General features: G+C 35.6%; 1 protein-coding gene across 5 annotated transcripts in view; it reads left to right on the top strand.

Annotated features, from left to right (window-relative positions):
- Positions 1 to 24566, top strand: part of DLC1 (DLC1 Rho GTPase activating protein) — a 271064-nt gene that overhangs the window by 125099 nt on the left and 121399 nt on the right. For all 5 annotated transcript variants that reach the window (XM_075026589.1, XM_075026580.1, XM_075026572.1 and 2 more), the window contains one exon: positions 12504 to 12537. In XM_075026589.1, the coding sequence (XP_074882690.1) occupies positions 12504 to 12537 (34 nt within the window). The remainder of the gene's footprint in view (positions 1 to 12503; positions 12538 to 24566) is intronic.

Genomic DNA, 24566 nt, shown 5'->3' with positions numbered 1-24566 from the left:
TGGTTTTTTAAGAAAGCCATCTACCCTTCCTGTGGCAACGATGTATTTTAAATTTACATACAAAACTAAGGACTAGTGTGGGTGGAATTAGAATTTTATATTTATCCTACTCATGTAATTCTTTTCACAAAATCTTTCTCATATGAAATACAGCTATTTTGTCAGAAATCTGCTCTGCCAGTCTGCAGACTATCTGCTTTCAAAAAAACACCTCCTCTTTTCATATGGTGAAATGGGATTTGTGGCTTTCTACAGTTCTTTGCACTATCATTAATGGTCAGGAATATTTTTAAATGCTTGTGAAATATTGGTTCTAGGAGAGTTGAGTGTGAACATAAGATATCAGTCAAAAGTGTTTCTGCAGAAAATGTTTCATACTTGTAACAGTCCCTCTTAACTAAAATATGGAATAATTCAAACTCTCCTCAGGGGACTGGTGTTGATATGAAAGCCAAGAGCGTACTTGGACTCTTGTGTGCTGTTTCCCTCTGGAAAGTTTTGAAAGCTTAGAAACTGTGAACTACATTTTTGTAATATGCCACACAAAGTTTGGGAAAGTTGGAACAATTCAGAAAGAAACTGTACTATTAAGGCATGATCCTGGGGAAATACAGAAAATGACCAGCACTTCACAGAATTGGACCCACTTACTACTCCAAAGATCTGCAGTGCATCTCTCTGCAAGCCTGAGTGAGATTTTCATGGGAATAGCGTGGGAACACAGACGTTGATGAGATACTTCTTTGCTTAGTGCCTGCAGAAACCAAAAATAAAATTCAGAACAAAATAAATAAATAAAGTGATCCTGAAAGAAGACCAATTTTAGAACTTCTGGAAAAGGAAGGAGCTTAAAAGGGCTGTCTTCATAGCAGATGTAGCAATTAGTAAAAAAATTTTTTATAAAGCCTGGCTTTTAATAGTAGATTTTATTATCTTTTATGCATATCCATATATGCACACACAGAACTGTGCCTTTTAAAAAGGAAATGGACACAGCATAGACAGGAAGATTATGAGTCAGGCAGCATCAACTTGAGCCTTCACTTACTGGAGTAATTGGCAAAGTTCCTACTGACTTTAGCAGAATTGTGCTCTGTATCAGTAAGAATTTTTTTTTCCATGAACTAGAAATATATCATCTATAGAAAATAATAATGATGTTTGGAACTTATGTTAGATAAATGAATGGCAATATCGAATATCTCCGACTCTTAAGTGTCCCATAAAAGGAGTATATTAAAAAAAGGATATGCTCAGACAGAGCATATCCTTCACCAGCTATGCTTAGCCATTGTTTGAGTAGAAAATTATTATACCTGTTAATTAAGATTAAAAATGCAGTGTCATTTTTATGATGTAAGGAGCTGTGTCTACTTTAACACCCACTGATTCTAACAATCAAAATCTTAGAAACAAGTGGGCTAAAATACAGAACTTCTTACTTGAAAATATTCTGATATCAGAATGCAAGCTACAGAAATACATAGCATGCTAGATGATTTACAGTTTAAAAACTTAGCAATTTTAAGAAAAAAGTGTGTATATGTTCAAAAGTTAAGATTGATCAATTTGTTATGTGTTGATCTTGTAACATACTACACTTTTATACATAATGAATAGAAAACTTTATCACAGAACAATCAGAAATCATTGTAGATTTTTTTTGTAGGTGCTTGAAAGCCTCCAAACATACCATTTAATGGTAAAGCAAAATTATTTACATTTTAAAGATGACAAAAATTAGGTGTTTGTAATATTTGTAACTAGCACAAAGGTTGTCCAACTAGTATTCTTGTTCTAATACCAGACCATGACTATCCCCAGTGGTCTTATTCTAAGAAAAGTAATAGCTAGCCTGTCATCTTAACCATGCAGTAAGCTCATCCTAACTTTAACCTGCAGCATATATGGCTGAGCCTTAAGGTGGTGAATGGAACACAGAATCCCCCGCAGTCAACTGCAGAACACCCCTCCTTCCTCCCAGGCTTTCGAAATATGTCGGCAGCATGAACAAAACTTCACAGATGTAAGAGTACTTCTATTGGTTTCTGGATTTTTATGACATCAAAGATCCTAGCTTGACAGACAGTACCTGAGAATAAAATGGGATTACTGCACAGAGACGGAAGATGTGTAGCGTGTGTGTTGTCTGTGCCCGTGTCTATCCATGTGAGTACGTACTACGAAATGTTAACTCAGGCATTACTGAGTTAAGCAAGGTGTTGCAAGACCCTAAAGAAATGTAATAGGAAATAGTCATATCACAGACCTGGAATAGCGCTCTTACTGGTAATACTTCCAGCTGAGGAAATTATATGGCAGATGAAATGTGTATTTCTCTGGTTTATTAACTGTACCAGAGGAACTAAGCTTTTGGTTACATGAGCAAAGGAAATTTGATACTCAGTTTGACTAGAGTTTAGATATTAAAGTAGAAATGGTTATAGTTGGGGTTTTTTTCTCAAACAAAAAAGGGGGATTTAGTTACAAGCATTTTAGCATAAAACAGCTGTGCAGATTAATGTTTTGTTTTCCAGAGAGGTTTTTCAAGGGCTTGGGGTATTTTTTAGAACTTTCATTGTTGTATTTGGATTAAAAAAACTACTTTGTGTCATTTCCTTAGGCCCTTTTAGGAGTCAAACTCCTGTTTTGTTTCCCAGTGATAAAGAAACTCATCTTTACTTGTTACATATTTTCATTTCTTTTTTCTGTCTTCTGGAAAAAAAGGGAGTTGTTTTCATATAAGCAATATCTTTCCAACTTTTTTTTTTAAATCAATTATCTTGAAAGAAACAGAAGTTCTTGAATGAACTAATAAGCAATTTTTCTTACTTTTTCACCCAAAAGATATCTTTTTGTTTTACTGCCTCTATCTGTCACCCACAACCTTGACAAGTGCTTAAGGGTTAGCACACTACATATGCAGAGAGTGCTCAGAAGAACTCATTTCATTTCAGCTCTCTTTCTCTTGGATGACCTAGAGAAATACTGACTTAGTAAGGTCACAGTAATGGTGTTTGGTGATTTTTAAGCTCACACTCACTACACATGTATGTTGGAGCAGGAACAAACAGATGCCAAGAATATGGTCAATTAAGCAAATGAGATCCAGGTAGCATATTTTAGTGTTTATTCCCTTCCTTTCTACCTCCTCCTGCTACCCAAGACAAAGCCACTGTCTTTTTGCATGCTTCTACTCCTTGCCATTTGTCTTCTCCTCATAAAAGCAAATAGGGTGGTTTATGTTAATCTGTATTGCTCTATGTTTTAGTAAACCAAGAAGAAACATGATAATTATCACATCTAGCAGACCTGGTGATAACTTACTGAAATGTATTAATTTGGCACTTACTCTCTTATGCTCACCCCTGCTACCTTCCAAAGTTAGATGCACTCTTTTCCACAAAAAAAACCACCCCACTGACTCTCTGTCACTGTTTCTGTCTGGCATGCTATCCTCCTCCTCTCTCCATCATCTCATGATTAGCACCACTATTATGTGACTCTTCAGCTTCCTGAGTAAAGAACTACAATGTTCTGCAAAAAGTACAGGTTTCATCATCATAGAAGAGATGTAGCTTTTGTAGTAATTTATTCTTTTACGCCTGGAATAAAGCCCAAGATCAAGAGCCTCCCTGAGGATCTGCTTTTGATCCTTTCCCACCTGTTCCAACAAATGTAATATCACAGTGACTGAATTCACAAGAGACTGTGAGCATAAAGATTTGTGCCAAAACATACATACCATGTTTTAAAAACTAGTTTCTTGGGTTTTGCTTTTTTATTTAGCAAGAGAACTCTAAACACTTGTAGCAGCCTGCTGCAGCTAACAATGGGAAGAGTAGCCAGCTGGGTTAGCTGCAGAGGTTCAAAAGAGCAAACTCACACAGGATCAGAGTGTTAGTAGGTGTCAATAGATGCTGCCCTCCCAGTAGATGTCAATAAGTTGATACAATGCTCCACACCTGATAATCTTTTTCAGAATGTAAAGCTGAACACAGTGAGGTCTTCCTTGACCAGCATAAATACCAATCCTTCATATATAATATTCTAGAAACTCAAATATTCTTTTATTGCTGCTAACCTGAGTGAGATCTGAATCCAGGACACTAACATTAGTGGAATTCAAAAGTGTAGATGGCAATCAACCATTGGATTCGGACTGACCTCACAGAAAGATTATTACAATCAGATTGCTCATTTACATATCTGGTCATTTGTGTTGCTAACCTTTTCTCAGTTAGCTCATAAACATGCAGCTTCTGCATTATGACCAACTCTGGCACTTCCAACAATGAGATGACCTTCCCGATTTTCATGTCTGCACCCTTCAAAATTGGTAAGAGTGGCTTGCTTTTCTTGGGATGAAGGGTAAAGGGCTCCTTTGTTTTCTTTGAGGTAGCTAAGGAAAGACAGGAATGATATGATTTTGTTGGTTTTAATTTCCCCTTTTATGCTGTGAGTAGGTGCTCAAAGGTATTTGGTAACTTAGAGTCATCCTGTAAAAAATTTACTTTCTATTATCACATAATTGAAATAATTTTTTCTTTACATGAAACATAGACTTATTCTAAGGTTGTAAGTATTGTATATAAGGAGATGATAAAAGACTGAAATCACCTGGGATTCCTGTCAGCCATGTAGAAGCATTCCCCAGATGTAAGGGTTTTAAGGCAAAATCACGATTGTAGACATTACATGATGTTGAAACAAATGGGAAACATGAGACTTTAATTATCTTTTACTGCTGCCTTATAGAGCTGGGTGCCCTCTGGTTCCCAAGTAGTTCAGCTTTGCCAATGTTTCAGGGTTTATTGATGTGTTTGTTATTGTAAAAGGTTTTATAAGATAAACATTAGCTAAACAAATGACTTCTGAGCTTGGGAAAAAGCTCTCTATGTGTAAATGAACCCTAATAGAACCTCTGGTGATTGATGAAAAGCATGACCACTCTTGGGGCTGCTCCAGTTCTAGAGGTAGTGTGTCACATCTCAGCTTTGGTGTTAACATTCAAGTTATGTATCTCTTCCCTGAAGAAAACATATGTTTGGTGAAACTGGAGGAAGCATAGGTTTTGTTATTACCAAAATCTATACAAACGTTGCTTAACATTGAACTAAAATTTAACTGACCCCCCCTTACAAGTACTGTATGACCACCCTAGTAATTCAAAAGCAGCTCAAGTGGAAATAGAGTTCCTTATCTGGTGAACTCCTAGGAAGTATCAAAAATAAGTTTATTTTATGCATTTCTTTTTATTCCAAGTTAAGCCCTGATATGCAAATAAACTGAGGTCTAACAATTGTTAATTTAAAAAAAAAAAAAATTGCGTTTCACAAAATGCATGATGGTAACTCTCAGGATATTCACAAACTTGCAGCTGCTGCTCTGAAGACTTGAGCATCCCTAAAGAGAAGGGACTTAATTCTATATTATGGTGAAATTCTACTTAATGGTCTGGACAAGCTGCAGACAGGCTGTTGTCTTATCTATCGTATAAACCAGCTGTATGTGGTCCTGACAGATTTCAGAGCGTTGGGAGCTTACCCTGATCTATGGAAAGTCTATAATAACACCAAATAGAGCACAAGACAATTATCCTGCATCTTTGTTTTGCATTTCCAATCCAGCAAGAGTCACACTCTGCCAGCTGAATGACGAAGACGCAGGAAGTTACTAGACCACCCCAAGTGCAGGCTCTTGGCAAGTGCCTCGTGGAAGGAGAACTGCCAACCATCCAGCACTAACTAGAAGGGGTCTCTGTGCATGACCTCAGTGGCATAAAGAGGTTCAAGCAAACAGAAATATCTAGTCAGACAACAAAGTAGTTGGGGAGAGGCATACAACTGGCTGGAGGAGAACATATGCAGGCAAGCATACAGCTTTGTACTTCCACTAGAACTAAATTCATAGTGTTGTCATAAACTTAGCAGAGACCTCTGAATGTGACATTAATTTATTTTTAAAATTGAGTTAATTGATGGAGCTTTATTGTTGTGGGGATTTTAATTGCCTTCTGCTCTACTTCTAGTAATTGCAATCTTTAGTAAAATGAAAGACCTCAAAGAAGAAAGACCTTGCTAAATTCCCCTTCTAAAGCTGGTCTGTCGTGAAAGTTGATGGTTTTGATTTTTCTTTTTCCTTATCCAGATGAAAAAAGAAAAATCAAAATTGTAAAAATTGTGGAGAACTGAAAACTTGCTTTAAAACCTGACAAGTTTAATAAATTAATGTTTTGTAAATAATTCTGAATTATAAACTAATAATTCTTGTTTTTTCTTCTACATTATTGCTATGATTTCAGATCAATGCTAATACCAAAAGATTATTTTACTTTAAATTGTGTAGTATTTCCAAAAGGGTTTTCTACATGTTTACTCTCTTAATCTGATTCATTAACAGGAAAGGCTTTGGTTTCAAAGAACAAAAATTTCTGGTAGAGATATTTATTCAATATTTCGTTGTAATGGGGATATAACTGAGGAAATTTCTCATTATGGACTGCAATATTTCCCTAATTTCAAACCATCTGAATGATTGTGGATTTTTTTCTTCTGTAAAATAACCCAGTTTAAAATTAACTACTACTTATCCAAATTAAGAAAACTGGAGCATACCTTCTAAATAAAATAAAATGTCTATTTAAAGACTCCCGATGATACAGAACATGCACTGTTTGATGAGAAATTACATAACGCTTAAAATTTGTTTTCTGTCTGAGCGTTGTGGACATCAGTTTTCAGGTACAAGATTACTCTTATTTACTGGAATAGAGAGTTCTCTGTCATTCGATTCATTAGTCCTTCCTTGGTAATTGTATATTGTGTTGATATTACCTCCTTTCTTTCTTTTTTGTCAGAAGTTCAGTAGATAGCTCTCCTTTAGAGGATTTTAGATTTTTGTGTGTTTTGATGGTTTGAGTAGAAAGAAGACAACAGACATATATTTTGATCTACATAGTGGTTTCTGGTCTTAAAATCAATGACCCTAATTAAAAACTAAATATAACATTCATTTTTATGTTTGCAAGCTTTGGAGGTTGGTCTCTTCCATTCCTAATGCAATATAAAGCTTCCATTTTTTTAGAATATAAAGATGGATTTGGTCCTGAGGCAAATCATTTCAGTGAAAAACACAATTCTTACTAGCCCTGTTTTGCATCCAAAAAGCATCCACGAAGGTGAGAATTTAGGCCATGATTTAATTGCAGGAATAAAAGGTGATTACCATAAAAGCACTTCCAAAAATAAGGTAGGGGATTTATAACAGCTTGAGCTCAGCAATTGTGAGTCACCTGGTCACAATTATTATGAAGGCTGGATTTTCCCTTTCCAGTCAAATCCCAGTATGCTAACATTTACCCTGGAGTTTTCCCTTCACCCTGGACAGTAGAAGATATTATCTCGACCGGCAAAATTGTAGAGAAATGCTTGCAAATCAAGATGTATCAGATCATTAGCAAGGAAATTTCGCAGCATGTCTATTCAAATGCATATCTGAAAAAAGACCGAATAGCTGACAGCCTTCTATGATGGAAGAGCTTTGTAGAATATCTATCATTATGGTTGGACGGCAGAATTGAAAATGTGATTCACATAATGCCAAATGCACTTTATCTTCTGTAATCCAAAAAAAAAAAAAAAAAAAAAAAAGCAGAACCATTATTCTGGGGAAAAAATATGCATTTAATGGCTTTAAAATAAAGATGCTATATCTTGTTTGCAAAATTGAAATATAGACTCACTCCAACCGGTTTATGAGATACTACAACAATAAATAGATGACATTAGATCCTTATTTCAGAAATTGTATGTTACATGCTCCTCTACAGTAACTTGCCAGTTACTGTAGTTACAAACCTTTGCCATCCAGTGTGGCCCTTTGCAGACAAGTCAGTCATAATAGAGCTGTTTGTGTTATGTGAGTGCAAGGAAACAAAAAGATAGCTAGTTTAATTTTGTTCATAATGGTTTTGTCTGCAGGTTTGGAATCAGTATTAAAAAAAAAATAAATATATATAGCTTCGCACTACAGTTAAGGGAGAGCCAACGTTCAGGTCAGACTGGATGTGCTTCAGCTTTTTACAATGGCGGTCTTGCAGCTCAGCGTACCCTCATCGCTGCTCCCAAATGCACTCTGTCTTCTTTGCAACTTTAAAGAAAAATGTCCAATATAGCATTTTACATGCACTTTACAGTCATATTTGCAGGTATATTTACAGGGAATCGGTTGCAACACAGTAAGGATGCATACAAAAATTTTCAATATGACATTTCAAGTAAGATTTTTATAGGTTAAAAATCACATTCTCTAATTTAAAAGTAAATCCTGAGTATATTTTAGCAATGGTCTGATAGGGATTTCCCCTCTTCCTCCCCGCCCCCCTTTTTATTTCTTGGTGCTGCTAAAAGCGCACATCATTAAAAATATAGAGAGGAGCCTGACTTTGGGGAGTGTTTGTGAAATCTGTGAAGAGGGTGTAAGGAGGGCATGTGCCTGCTTTTGTAAAAAACACATGTGACCCGATCATGTGGAAATTGCAAGTCCAGTTCTTCAGTTCTGTGAGGAGAGTGAGAAATAATGTGAAGTTACAGTGAACCCATCTGGCCAAGCAGGAAAATCTGGTTTAATTGCTCCGTTGCCAGAAATGTTAAATCACTTCCTGGGAATGCAATTCATTTGGAACATATGGAACTTGTTGGAAGAAGGTCTCCAGTGAATTCAAAACCGTACTGGAGATGAGAGCATTTCTCATAAGTAACAATCATGTTTTCCCACTAGGCAGCATGTAAGCAGTATGGGTAGCTGTATTAATGAAAAACTAAACCAATAGTAGGACCGTCAGAGATCTTGTTCAACAAGATTTGCTGGTAGTTTACTTTATTGTAAATTTTCAAGAAATACTATGTTCATTTAGGATTTTTTTTCTCAGCTTTTAAGCAGCAATAGAACATTCTGACAGAATTTTTAGCTCATTTTACATCTTGATTCAGCAAAATTACGCTCTGCTTAGGAAACGGACATATTTCAAAGTATTGTCCAAGATGTCTTTGTACTTTGTGGCTAAAGAGGGTAGTTTTGGGGAGTGCTTTTTTGTTTGGCTTGGGATTTTTTTAATCAGGGACTTTACTATATATTTTATTAAAATAGTAAGATTTTTAATTTTTCTATAAACTAAGCAAATCTAAATCTTTGACTAAAAACATGTATGAGTTCTCTTTAAAATGTAAAGAATTAATGAGTAAGACTTACTTGCTTATATACATTATTTTAAGGAAAAACTCTTTCATAACTCTTACAATGGATTCAGAATTTATAAGTATGCTACAGTACCATGTTATGAGTCAAGCATTCATGTTATTTATAGTTTTTACAGTGAGAAGAATATTGATATTCTTTGGAAATATATGCTTCTTATTCTGTTCTAAAGAAATGATTTTATTTTAATTAATTCAATGCTACTATAAGGGGGGATTTAGAGATAATTTCTTTTTTCATTTTTTACTTGGATTCATATGAATTTAAGAAAATATTTGGTTCTTGGAAAATGCTATACTTTTTTCTTGTGCATTTAAACAATAAGACCAAATTAGGGAAAATTAGTTGTTCTAATTTTAAAAGCACATGAAGGAAATGGAATGATGTTTTGCTGAAAAAAAGTGGGCTAAGTCTGATATCAATAAAAGTGAGGCAATAAACAGAAATCTCTATATTTACATAATGCACTATGGGGGACCTGGAGTAGTGAAAAATGGTGGCAACAGGTAGTCACTGCCATATGAGTTCCTTCTAATTATTCTAGGAAAATTTGTGATGCTATCATTTTGAATGTATTTCTTTATCTCAGTGCTCTAGTATTTTTAATTTTTTTTCCTATGCACCTGACTTGATTTTAGAATTCTTACTTTTGGTAGTTTGTGTAATCCACATTGGTATCTCTAGCATCAGTCTTAATGAATTGCTGCAAGATTTCTACAGGAACGTAGGAAGTACTTTTATCTCTGAACCTCATTCTACCTTTAAATTTTCGGGAACTTATAGTGTTTCTTCATCCTACTTGAGAAGTACTAATTTTGTGACTTGCACATCTGCCCTGAGGCATTATGGTTCTATGTATTTCCAGCTACAGTTTTTTACCTGGGCTAAACCCACTAAGCAACTCTAACAACCTTTAAGACTACCATCTAACAAATTTACTAAAGTTTATGTTTGGTTGTAAATCTACATATTTTAGTGATCATCAGTTAGAAATATTGTATATTTCCAGGAAATAACTTGAAGTGACAAATAGCAAGATTAACAATGTTTTAAAATTTGATATGCTAATATGAAAAAAAATCTGCACGCTGATGTGAATGATGACGGGCGCTGATTCAGAAGCATTCATTCAGGCCAAAGGCACTACCAGTGACTCGCATTGCAGTTATTGACAACATGATTAAAGTCCATTTAAATCTGTCATAAAGCCACAAGAAAAATTATCTTGCCTGCTTGTCACTCTGTCATACCCCCATTGAGTCCTGTAACTGCTTCCCTCCCTGTTCACTGAAACACTGCTGTTCATCTTGGCCTTGCATTTTAGACCTTACAAAGGCTGTCCCCATCAAAACGTCTCTTTTCCATGACACAGCTTATGGTTTCAATGCTGACACTGTTTGTTGCCACAACTCCAGTCATCTCAATCTTGTCTTCTAAACTTTTCTTAAAGGAAGCCATCATGCCTTCTTTGGGGTTTTTATGGCTAGCAAAACTCAACATTAAAATGTGATAATAACCTGTCCCCATCTTTCCTTCTTTTGTCCTGACCCTTCCTTTCAATTTACACTAATGTTCCCTCATTCCTTTTTCTTCTGTTTGGTTTTCTTTTCTTGTTTGTTTGTTTCTCATCTTCTCCTCCTTACAATGTTCTCTCTTTAAAAAGTTCCATCTCACAAATTATAATAGTGAATCTGGCAGGGGGGATGTCTTATCTTCTTATTTTTCTTAGCCAGTGTAACTACTTAGGTCTGGGAAAGAGAAGATAATTATATACTGGTTTTCAAAATTCCATCCCTTAGTTTTTTAAAAATCTATATATGATACACTTTTTCTTTCTTTGCAACTGATACTTTGATTCATTCTGTGGTTTTATTGCTTCTTTGGCATGTTAACTTTCTTCAGACTATAGAAGTTAATGCCTTTGTTGCATTACTGGAGCAAAATGGTGCTTCTTCTGAACAAATATGTGTAAAAAGCAAGGGAAATGCTTTTCAAGCAAGGGGCTGCTGTTGTTTTAATGTTAGTCTGATAGTATGACATTTTTGAATGTCAAACTCAAGCAACAGATATTTGACTAGTCAGAGTACAGGTGAAACAAAGAATCACAAAAGTATTCTTATGGCTATTACCAATCTGTAAGGTATTTATTAATATATATTGTCTAAGACATGTTCTATTTGAAATTTTATACAAAATATCATCCAGGAAATGCTATAAAATACTATTTTATATAGCAGGACAGATCAAATCCTGAAGCAAAATTTTTAAAGCCTATTTCAGGAACTCTATAGAAAGTCTGAAACTGGTTGTTTTGTGATTTCTGTCCATCACTCTCCTCTTTCTGTGAAATCTGCAGCAGGAAAATGTGTTGAATAAAGGCTAGACTGATGAGTGAAAGGGATGTAAAATTGATACCTTAACTCACATGGCAACTCTGCCTACATTGCATATGCAATCTGATTTCTCATCCAGCCTTCCTTACCTTTATTGTATCTGCACATTCTTTAGTTCTGCTTCTATGTATGCCATATAAATTCCATTTTACTATTCATCCAATCTAGAACCTACTTATTTTAGGAAAAATACACCCAGAAAGTTCATTTGCATTATTCTGAAAGAAAAGCATAATATGAAAGATTTTTACATCCATTGTAAAAACAAAAACAACAACAAAAAAACAAAACACAATTTTCCAACTCCAAAAACAATTACAGCCAATATGAAAACAATTCTATTACTTGTCTCTGAAAAATTGTATGAAAAGTAAGAAATTGGTATGTTATAGAACAACATACTTGTGAGCCCGAGTCCTAACTATATGGAGTCAATGGCAGAACCCTAGCTGAGTTCTGTAGAAGAAAGATTTGGCATATTAGTCTCATCTTCAGCCACACGGTTTTTGTCTTCACTCCTTCAGAATTATTTAGCAATTTCCCAGCAGAATTTTGTGGGCAGTTATTCTAGGATGATTGTTTCAAAATGCAATCATTGGAATATCTGATTAACTCCATCACCTCCCTTCTTTCCTAGTCCTCTTTTTTTTTTTTAACAGTAATTAGTTTCATAATAGATTATAAGATACTCAAACAGGAACTTTTTGTTTCTCTCCAGAGTGCTTAACACACTGATGCCTCAGTTCTTTCTAGACCTTCTGGACGCTCATAAAATCTACGTTAAGATTTTATAATGTTTCCCTAATAGTGGTTTTTTTTTAATAGTGGTATCATTTATTTTTTTTCTTTCAGGCTATGCCTGTTATTTCAGAGAAAGAGAAGGCTGGTGAGTAAATATCTACTTGTTTTCTTATTTCCTTGTATTTGTTTTGTGGAATACAGTGTTACTTAACTAAGTGATAAAAGACGGGCTTCAGCTGTGGGGTTTTGAATGTGCAGGATTACAGACCTGACAAATGTCTGTGCAAAGGTTATTCTTTGTTACCTGAAAAGGATATTTTCTCTTTCTGAAAAGCAGTCCAGCTTTCTGTGTGATACTAATAAAGATATTTGAAACTATCGTACAAAGTAATGGGTTGAATTGCAGCTGCCCCCTGTATGTCAGTCTTCTTCTAGATACTAACTTGTTACTTGGTGTTAAAATCTATTTTGATTTATTTGATGTCTCAGTCAACAAATGCCAATGGGTTTGTCCAAGTCAGTGGAATTTCATGACTTGGTGTGAACTTTACTGTCTGTCTAAGTATGGCAGGAAATTTCAGTTATCTGGAGTATTTCACTGGAGATAATAACTTATATTTTATCTAAATACTTTCAGAATATTGAAAGGTTGTTTTTCTATTTTTTTTCTGTTATATACGTTCTCTGAAGACTATATACACTTTGGTGTTGGTATGTGAAATCTATTAGTGATTGTCTGCTAGACACTGTCAAATAGGTTTATTGTTACAAATACTAGGGAACGCTCCACTCTTAGCATTATAGATCTCTAGAATCTCTGTTGTTTTCTTCATCATTTATTGTACTTGATAATTTGCTACTGTACTTCAAATATAGTTTGAAAAATACCTCAAAATATTCAAATGCCACCTAGCATTCTGATTTAAGTCTGGTTTTTGTTGGTGACATTTTCTTGCATTATCTTGGTTGCAATTTCTTCTTTCCTTTTGGAAAGGAAAGGTTAAAAAAAGGGAATTAAGGGAAATTAAGGGAAAGGAATAGGTTAAAAAAAAGTTTTTGAGAGACAAACCCCAGTGCTAATCAGTACTGTAAAAGCTACGGAACTGTCTTGTCCATAAGTTGTCATATGCTGTCAGAATGTTGCTATTTTAGCTGTTGACATTCATAAATAATTCCCAAACTGTGACTCTCATTTAATAAGCATTTCCTTATAGATTTTGCAGGTGGTATTATTTGGTATTTCTTTTTCTGAGGCAGTTTGTATTTGGACACTTCCTTTAAATTATGTCAAAATATGTAAACTGATTATAACTGGCCCTACTATTTGCAGCTGATTTCAAATACTTTGTCAAGCAGCTATGCATTATAGGGTTTTGTACATCTTTAGCAATTATGTACCATACAAGATTAAAAGGTCTCTGAAAGTCATTAAAAATCTTCAGGGCATAGCGATGTAATGACCCCAGTTTTATGCTATAGTGCTGCAACAAGTGTTTGCCATAGCTAATGGCTTGTAAAATCAGAAATAAAACCCAAAGCTCTAACCGTACTTCTTCAGTGTCAAAACTACTTATCATGTCAGTGTTGATGATGGTATGAAATACATTTATTTTTGACATACATTTTATAACCCATACACATGCACATGAATCTCTCTCTCTTTTCCTTTTTCCTGCCCAGACTTCATTGTTTTGGTGGTGATTTTTTTGTGGACAGCATTATATTTAATATTACAAATATTAGGTAGAACTTCATGCCATGTAGAGTCAGTTTGCTGACATTATCATGTACATGAGCACAAGCTACACTGTGAATGGAAATGTGGTTGCCTTTTAATCGGTTTTGGCTTTTGTTTAACTCTAGAGCTCAGGAGGTTATGGTTTTTTGGAAATATTAAGCATGCATTTGGGAGATGATTATTTAAATCAGGCCTATTGACTGAAGTCACTTGGTTCTAGGGGTAGTTAGTGCCATTTCTTTCAAATGCAATTGGATCTTGATTCAGACATCCAGGTCTCATGTTTTGCAATTTAACTAGCCTTTGTTTGATCATTGCTGCTTACACTTCACCAGATAAATGACATTGCATAAGACTCATGAATGAAAAAGCCATAAGCAAGATGTGAAAGCCCTCAAAAAAAACCTATAGCATATTTACATGTCTGCTGTAAGAGAACAAAACAAATACTAATTTTGATATTTATTAGGAAATACCAACAATCCAACTCTTTCTAGTTTATATTCTTACAGACTAAAATATGTTACAAAATACAAAAAGGACTTTTTTATTTTACTGCTGACAATGTTAATAACACAGTAGGTAAAAAGAATGGATAGCATTCTATTAAAATTAGATTAAAAAGGAACTCAAAATATCTAGTCAAGCATCTTTTCTCATTTTGAGACTCTGAATAATTTCTTGTAGTTCCCTCTTTCCTACTTAATATTATTTCGTTTCATCTGGGACTGGAGTGAGAAATAAAAGAAAGTAAAAAGGCTGTTTCTGGTTCAGAAATTCTAGATACATAAATAAAACCCTGTTTTTACAAGACTTTCTATTCTGTAGATTCCAGATACTTTGATACTTTCAAATGCTTTTCCTATAGGCAACGATACATTTAGATCCTTAAATGGACCAAGCTGCTTAAGCAGCTTAGAAGTTCACACATTACTGATTATGTTTATAGCAGTTGTTACTCCTTGAAATGAAATATTTTCTCAATTTTATATATTTTCCAACATGCAGTAAATTTTGACTACATCAAATGCAAACTTTCAGATGGAATACTTAAAAAAAACAAAAAAACCCACTATTTTTAGGTTTAGAGCAAAGCCAAACATAATCTGAAAACATTGCTGCTTTTGTCAATTAATAACTCAGGAGTTGCATAACCAGTTAATTTTTTTTTTTTTTTTTTTTACAGTGGAAAGTGCAGTAAAACCTGCAATTGCAGAGTCCCTTTGGCAAAAATCTATAAATGATCAGTGTATTGAGCAGAACATCAGTCATGCCTAACTGTGTACACTATTGCTTAAAGTTGTGTGAACTGTGGCTTTGCAAATGATGTACTGTGGCATCAGCTATTTCTGAGAAATGCATTTTTAAGAAGTCTCAATATTGTTGACATTTCTGGCAATGGTGAAAAAAAAAATTCAAAAGGGCTTTTTTAAGGTAGAAGTTAAGATCAAGCAACATGCACAGTCAGGGAAAATGATGGCTCAAGCCAAGAGATGACTCAGGGCTGGGACTATTGGCACCTAAATCAGGAATGCAGGCCAGCAACCAGCTTCAAAAGATTGTTTTTTTTCAGATGCATCCATCTTTCTTTTGAGCAATTTATGTAGTCCCATGCCTTTACTTACCTTGCTGACTGTTGTGACTTTTATTCTCAAATTCTGTCCGTGAGCTATGAAGAAATTTGAAGGATGGAGTGTTCATCTCACCTCTCAATAATGAAGGTGTCTGTCTCGGACTTACTGGTGTTGTCTTCATTTATAGTCAAAAAAATAATCAGCATATGAACCTTTGGTTCACCTGGCTATATGTCAGCATTTGGTTTACTGATGTGAATCACACGAGACTTCATGAATGGTATTGGTTGACTGTCCACTAACTGTAGAGTCAGGATGGCTTCTAACAGAGATGCCAATATTCAGTACAATTAATCCACAGTGAGGTTCCTAATTCAGGGCTAACATCAGTTTCTGGAGCAGTGTTCCCAAAACAAAGGTGAAATGTAATTGTATTCAAGTATTGCCTAAATCTCTTTGTGGGCCTACTTAATGATTTCCCAATTTATCCTCAAATATTTGTAGGTAATATTGAACTCTGTTTGTGACTCAGAAACATTGCTACAACAGAGCCAGTGGGAGAAGCAGAGTGAATATCCACATCTGGTCAGGGATTAGCAGAGCTTATTTCTTTTGAGGTGATGAAACTATGTGCTATCACATAAACAGGTCTGAAGGTTTAGTCTAGCCCTAAATAAATATTAAATAAATATTAACGCAATTGGTCCATAATTTCCAGCATTATAATAAATAAATTTTTCCTGTGCATAAAACTGCCCTGTGGTATTTTGGTTGAACACACATTTAGAAGAGTTGCTGCTCTAAAAATAAACTAAGCAGTTTTTAAGCCATTGAGTACTACATTTAGTTTTTAAGTACAAACTTGGATCAATTACAAAGCACAGAATACATGACTTGAAATAAAAAAGCAAGTGGCACTACTCATCTGTAGCAGTAAAAATTCCCTAGCAGAATAGCAAGTGAACATGCTTTTGAGACCTTTCATGATTCTACCAAAATATTCCCTCTTGCTTTAAAGATATGCTATGGGAAAAATGCACAACCTCTTTGGATAAATATCAGTACTCTCTTTTTAGAGAGGTCTACTTCAGCACGAATAAAAGTGCCAGTCTTTGACATGGAGTAGAACAGATTTGATAGCCCGTTTCTCATCTGTGTTTTGGTGATCAGCAAGCGAACAAGAGGATAAAGTATTAAGCACAAAGACAGCAGCCTTATTGGATCTCTGGCCAATGTAAAGTGTTTGAAAGCTCCCCAGTGTTAGTATTACAGTATGGGCCTAGCAGTGAACAAAGTCTCATTTTTTCTGCATCTCCTCTAGATTTCTGGTAAAGATACAATTTAATAAAGTACAGGCTCAATGTCCTTTGGTGTTAATTACCCTGGTTGCCTTTGATTCACAAGGTAGACAAATACACAGACGATTAAAGGGACCTTGACGGTAGGGTATTTCCTCTCAGACTCTAACTGTTGGTGTCAGGCAGCGGAGGACACTTGGTGCTCGGCCCCATGGTGAGACGAGCTGCAGAACAGGAGGTGATGGAGTGATGACAAGGGGGGTCGGGCCCGTCTGTGAGAACTCGCAGCAGGAGGACCTTGAAAATCCAGTAGTGACAGGTTCACTGTCATTAAACAAGGCACATAAAAGACCAACTCCTTGGTGCACTAGGTAGAGAGCTCTTTTAATTTCATTTAATTTAACCACAGCTCTAATCAAAAAGGAAAAAAGAAAATCTTCACTAGATTTTACAAACATGTTCTAGATCCAGAGAAATCAATTCTTTCTATGAGTGGTATCCACTGGATGCTCTGTTTTCATGGAGTCATTAAAGGTTGATCCATACATGACTTATTTTGAACCTAGAGCAAACATTAAAAAGTTTAATCTGACTGGCTACAGGATATCAGTTTCCACATAAACTGGAGAGAAATACAAGTTAATTGGCACAGTTACTAGTTTTCTGGCTGCTTTACAATATCTCTAAACAGCATTCTAGAATAAACTGGGAAAAATGAATTATTAATTGTTCCTTTTTGTAAGTATTGTATCTGGATTTAGTAGAACAGTCTTATTAGTGTTTTTGTGAGACCGTAGTATAAAGAACCAGTTCCTAGCTAGGTAATCTTTCTTTTACTGTTGATGTTGCAACAGTTATAAAATTTGTTTTAGCTGAGTGTTTGCTTTCTAAATAAAAATGTCAGGTGAGCACTCACACTTCAGTCTGTCATACTAATAAACAGTTACAGAAACTCTGCCAGAATATGCATGGATGTCTGCCAAACACTAACAGATGCTAATAGATATATTTTTATTCCACTGTCATTTATTTCATTACTAGAAAAACGGTTTGTGATGCCAATAGATACCAAAAGCTGACATTTCATGCTAAGATTCCTGATGATGTTTAGTCATTGGGTTCTTTTTATTTTTTCTAAATGCAGTAAAATAGCTGATGTCATGATTTTTGGTATTCGATTTTTAGTGGCTTATTAACCACACACTACCATAGTTGTTCTTCTGAATAAATTACTTCACTTTTAAAAGTCACACCATATTCACTGTATGCATGTGGATATAAACACATAAACTTTAAAATGCACGTAGCACTGTGCAAAGCCAAAGTCTCATTAATCTTAAGGTGCCATGGCCATTTTCTTTAGGTTTTGGACAAAACAGTAGGTCCTGGGACTGCAGCTTTTCTCTGAAAGTCCACTTAAAACCTTGCTAAATGCACTGGAAGCAGGATGGCCCCTAAAACTCTTCATAATTTCTGTTGTATGTTACTTTCGTGAGTCTTAAAAAGTGAAGGGTAGGGCCAGGTAGCATGAATGTTCTCTGAGGGGGAGCCAGCAGTCAAGAAGGCTGTACACCACTGAAGAAGGACACGAACGTTAGGTCCCATGCCTGAACAGGAAAATAGGTGTTTTCTGGAAGGTTAGAACAAATTCCATTAAATCACTGCATAATAATAAAGTACATCTGAAGTATCTGAGAACTAACAGAACCTCTTGTGCATTGAATTCTTAAATATTTAGCCAGCTTGTTTTCTTATTCCACCTGCTTTAGTATGGGCCATCAGTATGGACTTCCTTTTATACTTCTTTGGAAGAGTTTCTTAAATCAAAATATGCTGCTGTTATCTTCAAAGGCATTTATTTTTTTTCATTTCTTTAATACAGTCTCATCTATTTTGATCTTTAAAATACTTAGAAAAGCTTAACTGAATTATTTTATGCCAATAGCAAGGATAGGCCATTATTTTTACATTGCATTGGTCCATGTCATGCACTTTAATGCTTTTGGAGCTATGATATTTTTCTAGATTCTTTCATGTTTGTGTTAATTGTGGAAACAACTTTTAAATTTTTCCTCAACAAATATTCAAATGTCGTTATTCACTTTAGAAAAAACAAGCAGTGCCTCAGTGCCTTATATTCCTGTGATGAGCAATTGAATTTTGATTTGTTTGCTGGTTTGCTGTCTTCTTTTAATTGCTGTTATAGAATTACCTTATTCTAATCAAGATATTTCCTTGATAGGAATAAAGATGTATATAGTGCCAGCTGCTGGCCATCATGCTAAACCTTTCAGCTGTCCCTTATCTGTCCAATCTAATGTGTTTCTAAGGCAATATATACTTTCTTTGTTAAGGCAAGTTATTTTATCCCAGGAACTAAGTGATTAGAAAAAAAACTAGCATTAGTATTGAAGTCTTTTAAACATATTTTGACACTATTATTATAAGTTTCATCACAGATTGATAAGTTCTAAGAATGTCTCTCATAACAGACTTCATCACCTATTAGTGAAACACAGTTAAACAAAGGATAAGTCAAGATAACTCTCTTGAAAGGGACCTTTGGAGATCCTTCTTCCAACCTCCTGCTCAAGCAGGACCAGCCCTGAGGTCAGACAAGTTTGCTCAGGGCTTCATCCAGTCCGGTCTTGAAAACCTCCAAGGACAGAGCCTGTGCAACCTCTGTAGGGTACCTGCTCCACTGCTGTACAGTCTCCATGGAGGAGACAGTTTTACTTATATCCAGTCTGATCCCTTCTGGTTTCAGTTTATGCCTGTTGTCTCTTGTCATCCTCACATGCACAATGTGAAGAGCCCAGCTCCATCTTCTTGTTGCCCCCCATGAGGTCTTGGGGAGCTGCTGGTAGGACCCCAAAAGCCATTTCTTCAGGCTGAACAAGTCCCACAGCCTCAGCTTACAGGCCAAGTGATCCAGACCCTGACCTGCTTGGTGGCCCTCCCCTGGGCTTGTTCCCTTTTATCGATGTCTGTCTTGTATTGGGAGAATCCTGAAACTAGACTCAGTATTGCAGATGTGGTCTAACAAGCACTGAATAGAGGGGGATAATCCCTTCCCTCCTTCTACAGGCCATGCTTTTATTGATACATCCCAGGATGCTGCCAGCTCTCTTTGCTGCCAGGGCACGCTGCTGGCTCATGTGCAGCTTGCTGTCTGCCAAGACCCCAGGGCCTTTTCCATAGAGCTGCTCTCTAGCCAGTTTTGTATCATTTATTTATCCACCCTTCCAGACTGTAAAATCCCAACTTGCAAACAAAAATATTGTGGGAAACAATGTTTCATGATTGAGCTCTTTATTGTCAAAGCAGAATATGCAGCAGAAGGCTAATGAATTTGTTACTTTCAGTAAATTCAGTTTAGTATTACATTATAACTAATTATAATGTGCTCATATTTTAGAACACCACCATACAGACTATAAACTGGTACTCAGTGTATTCTGGCTAGTGTCATATATTTAATCTTAATCAAGTTGCTTTTCAGTATAAAGCTAGTTATCAGTTACACAGTGGTTTGGTAGCATTTATATTACCCAGCCCAAATTGTGGTCTCTTATTGTATTGGACACCAGAAACATTCTAAAAGAAGTAGTCTCTGACCCAAAATAGCTTTTAAATCAAAGCAAACATGAACAAGTTGTTCTTACTTTCCTTTTTAGGTTAAAACAAGAATAACAGAGAACAGTGATAACCAATTAATCAAGTTATTTCTAGCCTAATTTTGTTCACACTGAGTTCATGGTAAAGACTTGTGTTGGTTCAGATGAAATATAAACAAGTTCACTTGGTCCTAATTGATACTGACATGTAATCATTAGGCCATGGTTTCCAAAGCAGTGATGTGACTGTTGATTTGGAAATCAGGTGATGAGCTTTCTTTTTCAGTGTCCAGAAATAGAGTCAGCTTCTGAAAAGCTGAGGTGCCCAGAGCCAAACTTTAAAAATAACTTTTGGCTACATTTTCACAGTTATTTAGGTACCTGAAGATGAAAAACAATCTCTCTGTTGTGATACCTGCTTATTGTACACCAATTCCCAGTAAAGGTTATGTTTGGGCAGTAAAATCTGCACATGGCCCAGAATTATGAAGGTACCTAGTTATTTCTGAAAAATTTAATAAGCTCTTCTTTACTTCTTTGGGTTCCTAGACAACATTCAAAACATCTGTAAGTTTATATTATGCTTCTGTGTTCATATTTGAAAATAGGACTCATACTGCTAAGTTGTTTCAGAGTTGCTGAAGATAAACCTAAGAGCTGAACAATTTTAAATCATCTTTAATACGAAGAGCTTAGAGCACTTAAGAAAGTGTGGCGAGATAACATTTCTCTTTTTGCATCTGTTAAAACAGAAGGGTAAGAAATGGGTTCAGTCCCAGATTACCTGGGACATGGGCTTTACTCCACAAAGCCAGCACAGGGTTTTGCTGTTTATATATTTTAGGTACTTACACTCACACTTTAAACTCCTGTCTTTTTAGAATAAAAAGCTCCTTTTCACAAATCCTTAGGGAAAAGAGAGACGTCTTTGAAGTTTGATGAGAAGTCATGCTTATTTACATTCCTCCAAGGACATACTGAAAATGCAGGTGAGAGACACCCAAAAACACAGTTTGGATTAGGCACACCTGGAGGCAAAGTGTCTTCCTGATGTAGAACCATCCCTGGCAGCACAGTGATAGGGCTGTATGTAACTGCAGTGTCACAGGTTGCTCAGACTGGTCTTTTTTTCCTTGTTAGAGTTATTGACTTGCGCTCTGAATGTCTTCTGGTACAGTAAGTGATGCTTGAGAGAATTGCTGTATCTGCTTGTCATATGTCCAGCCTGAGCAACTAGATCTTTTATTGTCTATAAACTCAAAGATACTAACCATATCTGACAAAAGGTGTTTTTCATTATCTTGAAGATTTTAAAATACCTTGTGGTATCTAGTCATCAAGTTTAGCCCTTGTCTCAGATCTCCTCTGCAAATACTCTTGTAAAATTACATTGCTTTTGCACCTATCAGGAAGTGGCAATCAAATCAAACCCTGATTGTCTAGCATATGGTAGATGCCATTGGTCTTTAAAATGCACCAGTGTATGAACAATCACCTCATGCGATTGTTTTATTGCCATCTTCAATCTACCTTTGTGTTGATTTTGGCTATTAGTGAATCTCCCCTTCGTGACATTTTAGGAAAGAATCAGATAACCACATGAAATTGTTGCTTAATTCATAAGTATTACAAATAATGAAAGAACTGAAAACCAAGTTTATTGAATTTGTTATCAATCAATTGACTTACATAGAGCACTGTTTACAGAACAAAGCCTGTGCCTATGCTAGAAATATTTTGCTCTTGTAGTTACCATGGGAGGCTCTCAAAGCAGGGATGAAACTCCAGAACGTTCAGAGAGTGCCAAGGACTTATTTTCATGGTATAGCTTTTGCTAACACTTTGAGTGGAATAGCATTTTTTGTGTCAGCACAAGTGTGTCTTCAGCAGGGCTCTATTTCACATTCATAACTGATATACTCTCTTCTGCAAAATTTTAGTGTATTATCAGGTTAATCAATTTTATCAGATATCATTTCATCATTATCAGAGCATTTGTGGCAGAAGAATGTTTGGAAAGTTGGAAGAGACTTATGGGATAATCTCTAGTTTTCCTAAAATTTCTTTCACCCTTTTAGAGGAAGATCTCAGACTTGTACTTTTTGTACAGATCACCCTTACAACTTAAGTGTGGCTCTGTTTCGAAGCATGGATCCAGAGTAGTATTTGTAGGAAAAATGCCTTTTAGCAGCCATTCAATTAGCTATTGCAGGATCAGAAAATAACAATGGGTCAAGTGGAAGACTGTTTCTGGCACACAAGTTAGAGTAGGATTCACTGCTAGCTTGGAAGCAGTACTGGCTTCTTCGGTCAGGGATTTTAATACCTGCCATTCCTTCCAACAGTAAAAGTTTTTGCACCTCATCTCTTTTTTTGTCTCCCAGTACAATAGTTGTTCATAGTTGATTACTCTGTGTTGATAATCATTTGACATTTATGTGCAATTGCTTGTCTGTTCCTGTAAAAGAATGACAGGACATCAAATAAAGGTGGCAGATTCAAAACGAACAGGGGGAGGCACTTCTCCATGCAGTCTAGAACTGAACTATGGGGCTCAGTATAGGGCAGATGACAAAATTTTACACAGGTTTAGAAAAAGTCTAGACAAACTAACAACAGAGAAATTGATTAGCATAACCATTTCCTGAATGAAATAAATGACAGTCTTACTACTGATTTTCATCAGATTTACCGAAATCATAACCCTCTATGTACCAATTCAAAACTTGCCCAGGATGTTGAAGTAGTATTGCAATATTTCCAGTGGATAAGTCACTATCCAAATATTGAAGTAGTTTTTAATGTGTCAGAAATGGTATTTTGTAGTAAAAATGTATTGAATATTCAGCCCTAATATGCACACTGAATATATTTTTATTACATGAGTGTTTCTTACATTTTGTAAGAGGCATGTATTTCCTCCAGGAAAGAGTACCAACTACCCATCATCAAATTAAGAATACTGTGTAAGTTATACAGCAACAGCAAAAGTCCTCCACATGTTAGGAAACTTTCTAGCAGTAGCTAGAGGGATCTTAGAATTTGTGGAAATCAATCAGTAATCAGAATACAGTAAATCAAGGCAATTCTTCAGCTGAATATAGAGCAAAGAAAAAAAAGTATGAGCATATCTCATAAGAATATAGAAACACAAACATAACCGAAGACCATACTAGAAACTGTGGAGATCTATAGATATATAGAGATATGTTACAGTTGTAACCAAAACTGGGCATTATTTGGTTTTTAATGAGGAACTGGACATTGAAAAACTAACCAAGAAAGGCTCCAATCTAAGAAGTTGCTACATATATTAACTTTTGCAGTACATTGCAAAGGCATTTCCGGAGAGGCAATGTATGCCACATTAGACAAACTAAGAGGAATAAGAAACAGACATCTTTTCATAAAGCAAACCTAGATAAAAATCTTCAGCAAAGTAAATTGCATTTAGTTATATTAAAAGACTGAGAGATAAGAAATGAGCCATACTTCCCCCCCTCCCCCCCCCAAATAATCATTACAGCTTAAGTAAGTTAAGCTAACTCTACTGATCCATAGAAAGAATTCCACATCTGGAAAATCTTTGCTACATCTGTGTTGGGGTTTCATGCTTTTTGGTGCTTTGTTCGCTGGTTCCCATGACTCTAACTTAAACCTCTCTCTTATTTTCTTAAGTGCATTCCAGTTCAACTAAAGATGTAGTGATCATTTCATTTCCTGAGACCTGTTATTTAAGCTTCCTTACCTGTTTTCCTTAAACCAAACAAAATAAACCCTTAAAAATAAAGCAGTGTAAAAAAAAAGACAAAGTGTCTTTGTAATATTCAGGAGTATGGACAGTCATTTTAATAGACTGAAGTGAGATGGAGAATTGTAATTGTCAAAGATAACAGCCAAGTAAATGTATTGTTATTGTAGACTTCCAGCTGTGTTTAGCAAGTAGC

This window comes from Buteo buteo, chromosome 1 (assembly GCF_964188355.1).
Source record: "Buteo buteo chromosome 1, bButBut1.hap1.1, whole genome shotgun sequence".
NCBI lineage: Eukaryota > Metazoa > Chordata > Aves > Accipitriformes > Accipitridae > Buteo > Buteo buteo.
Note: the sequence above shows the minus strand (reverse complement) of the source record. Positions and strands in the feature narration are given on the sequence as shown.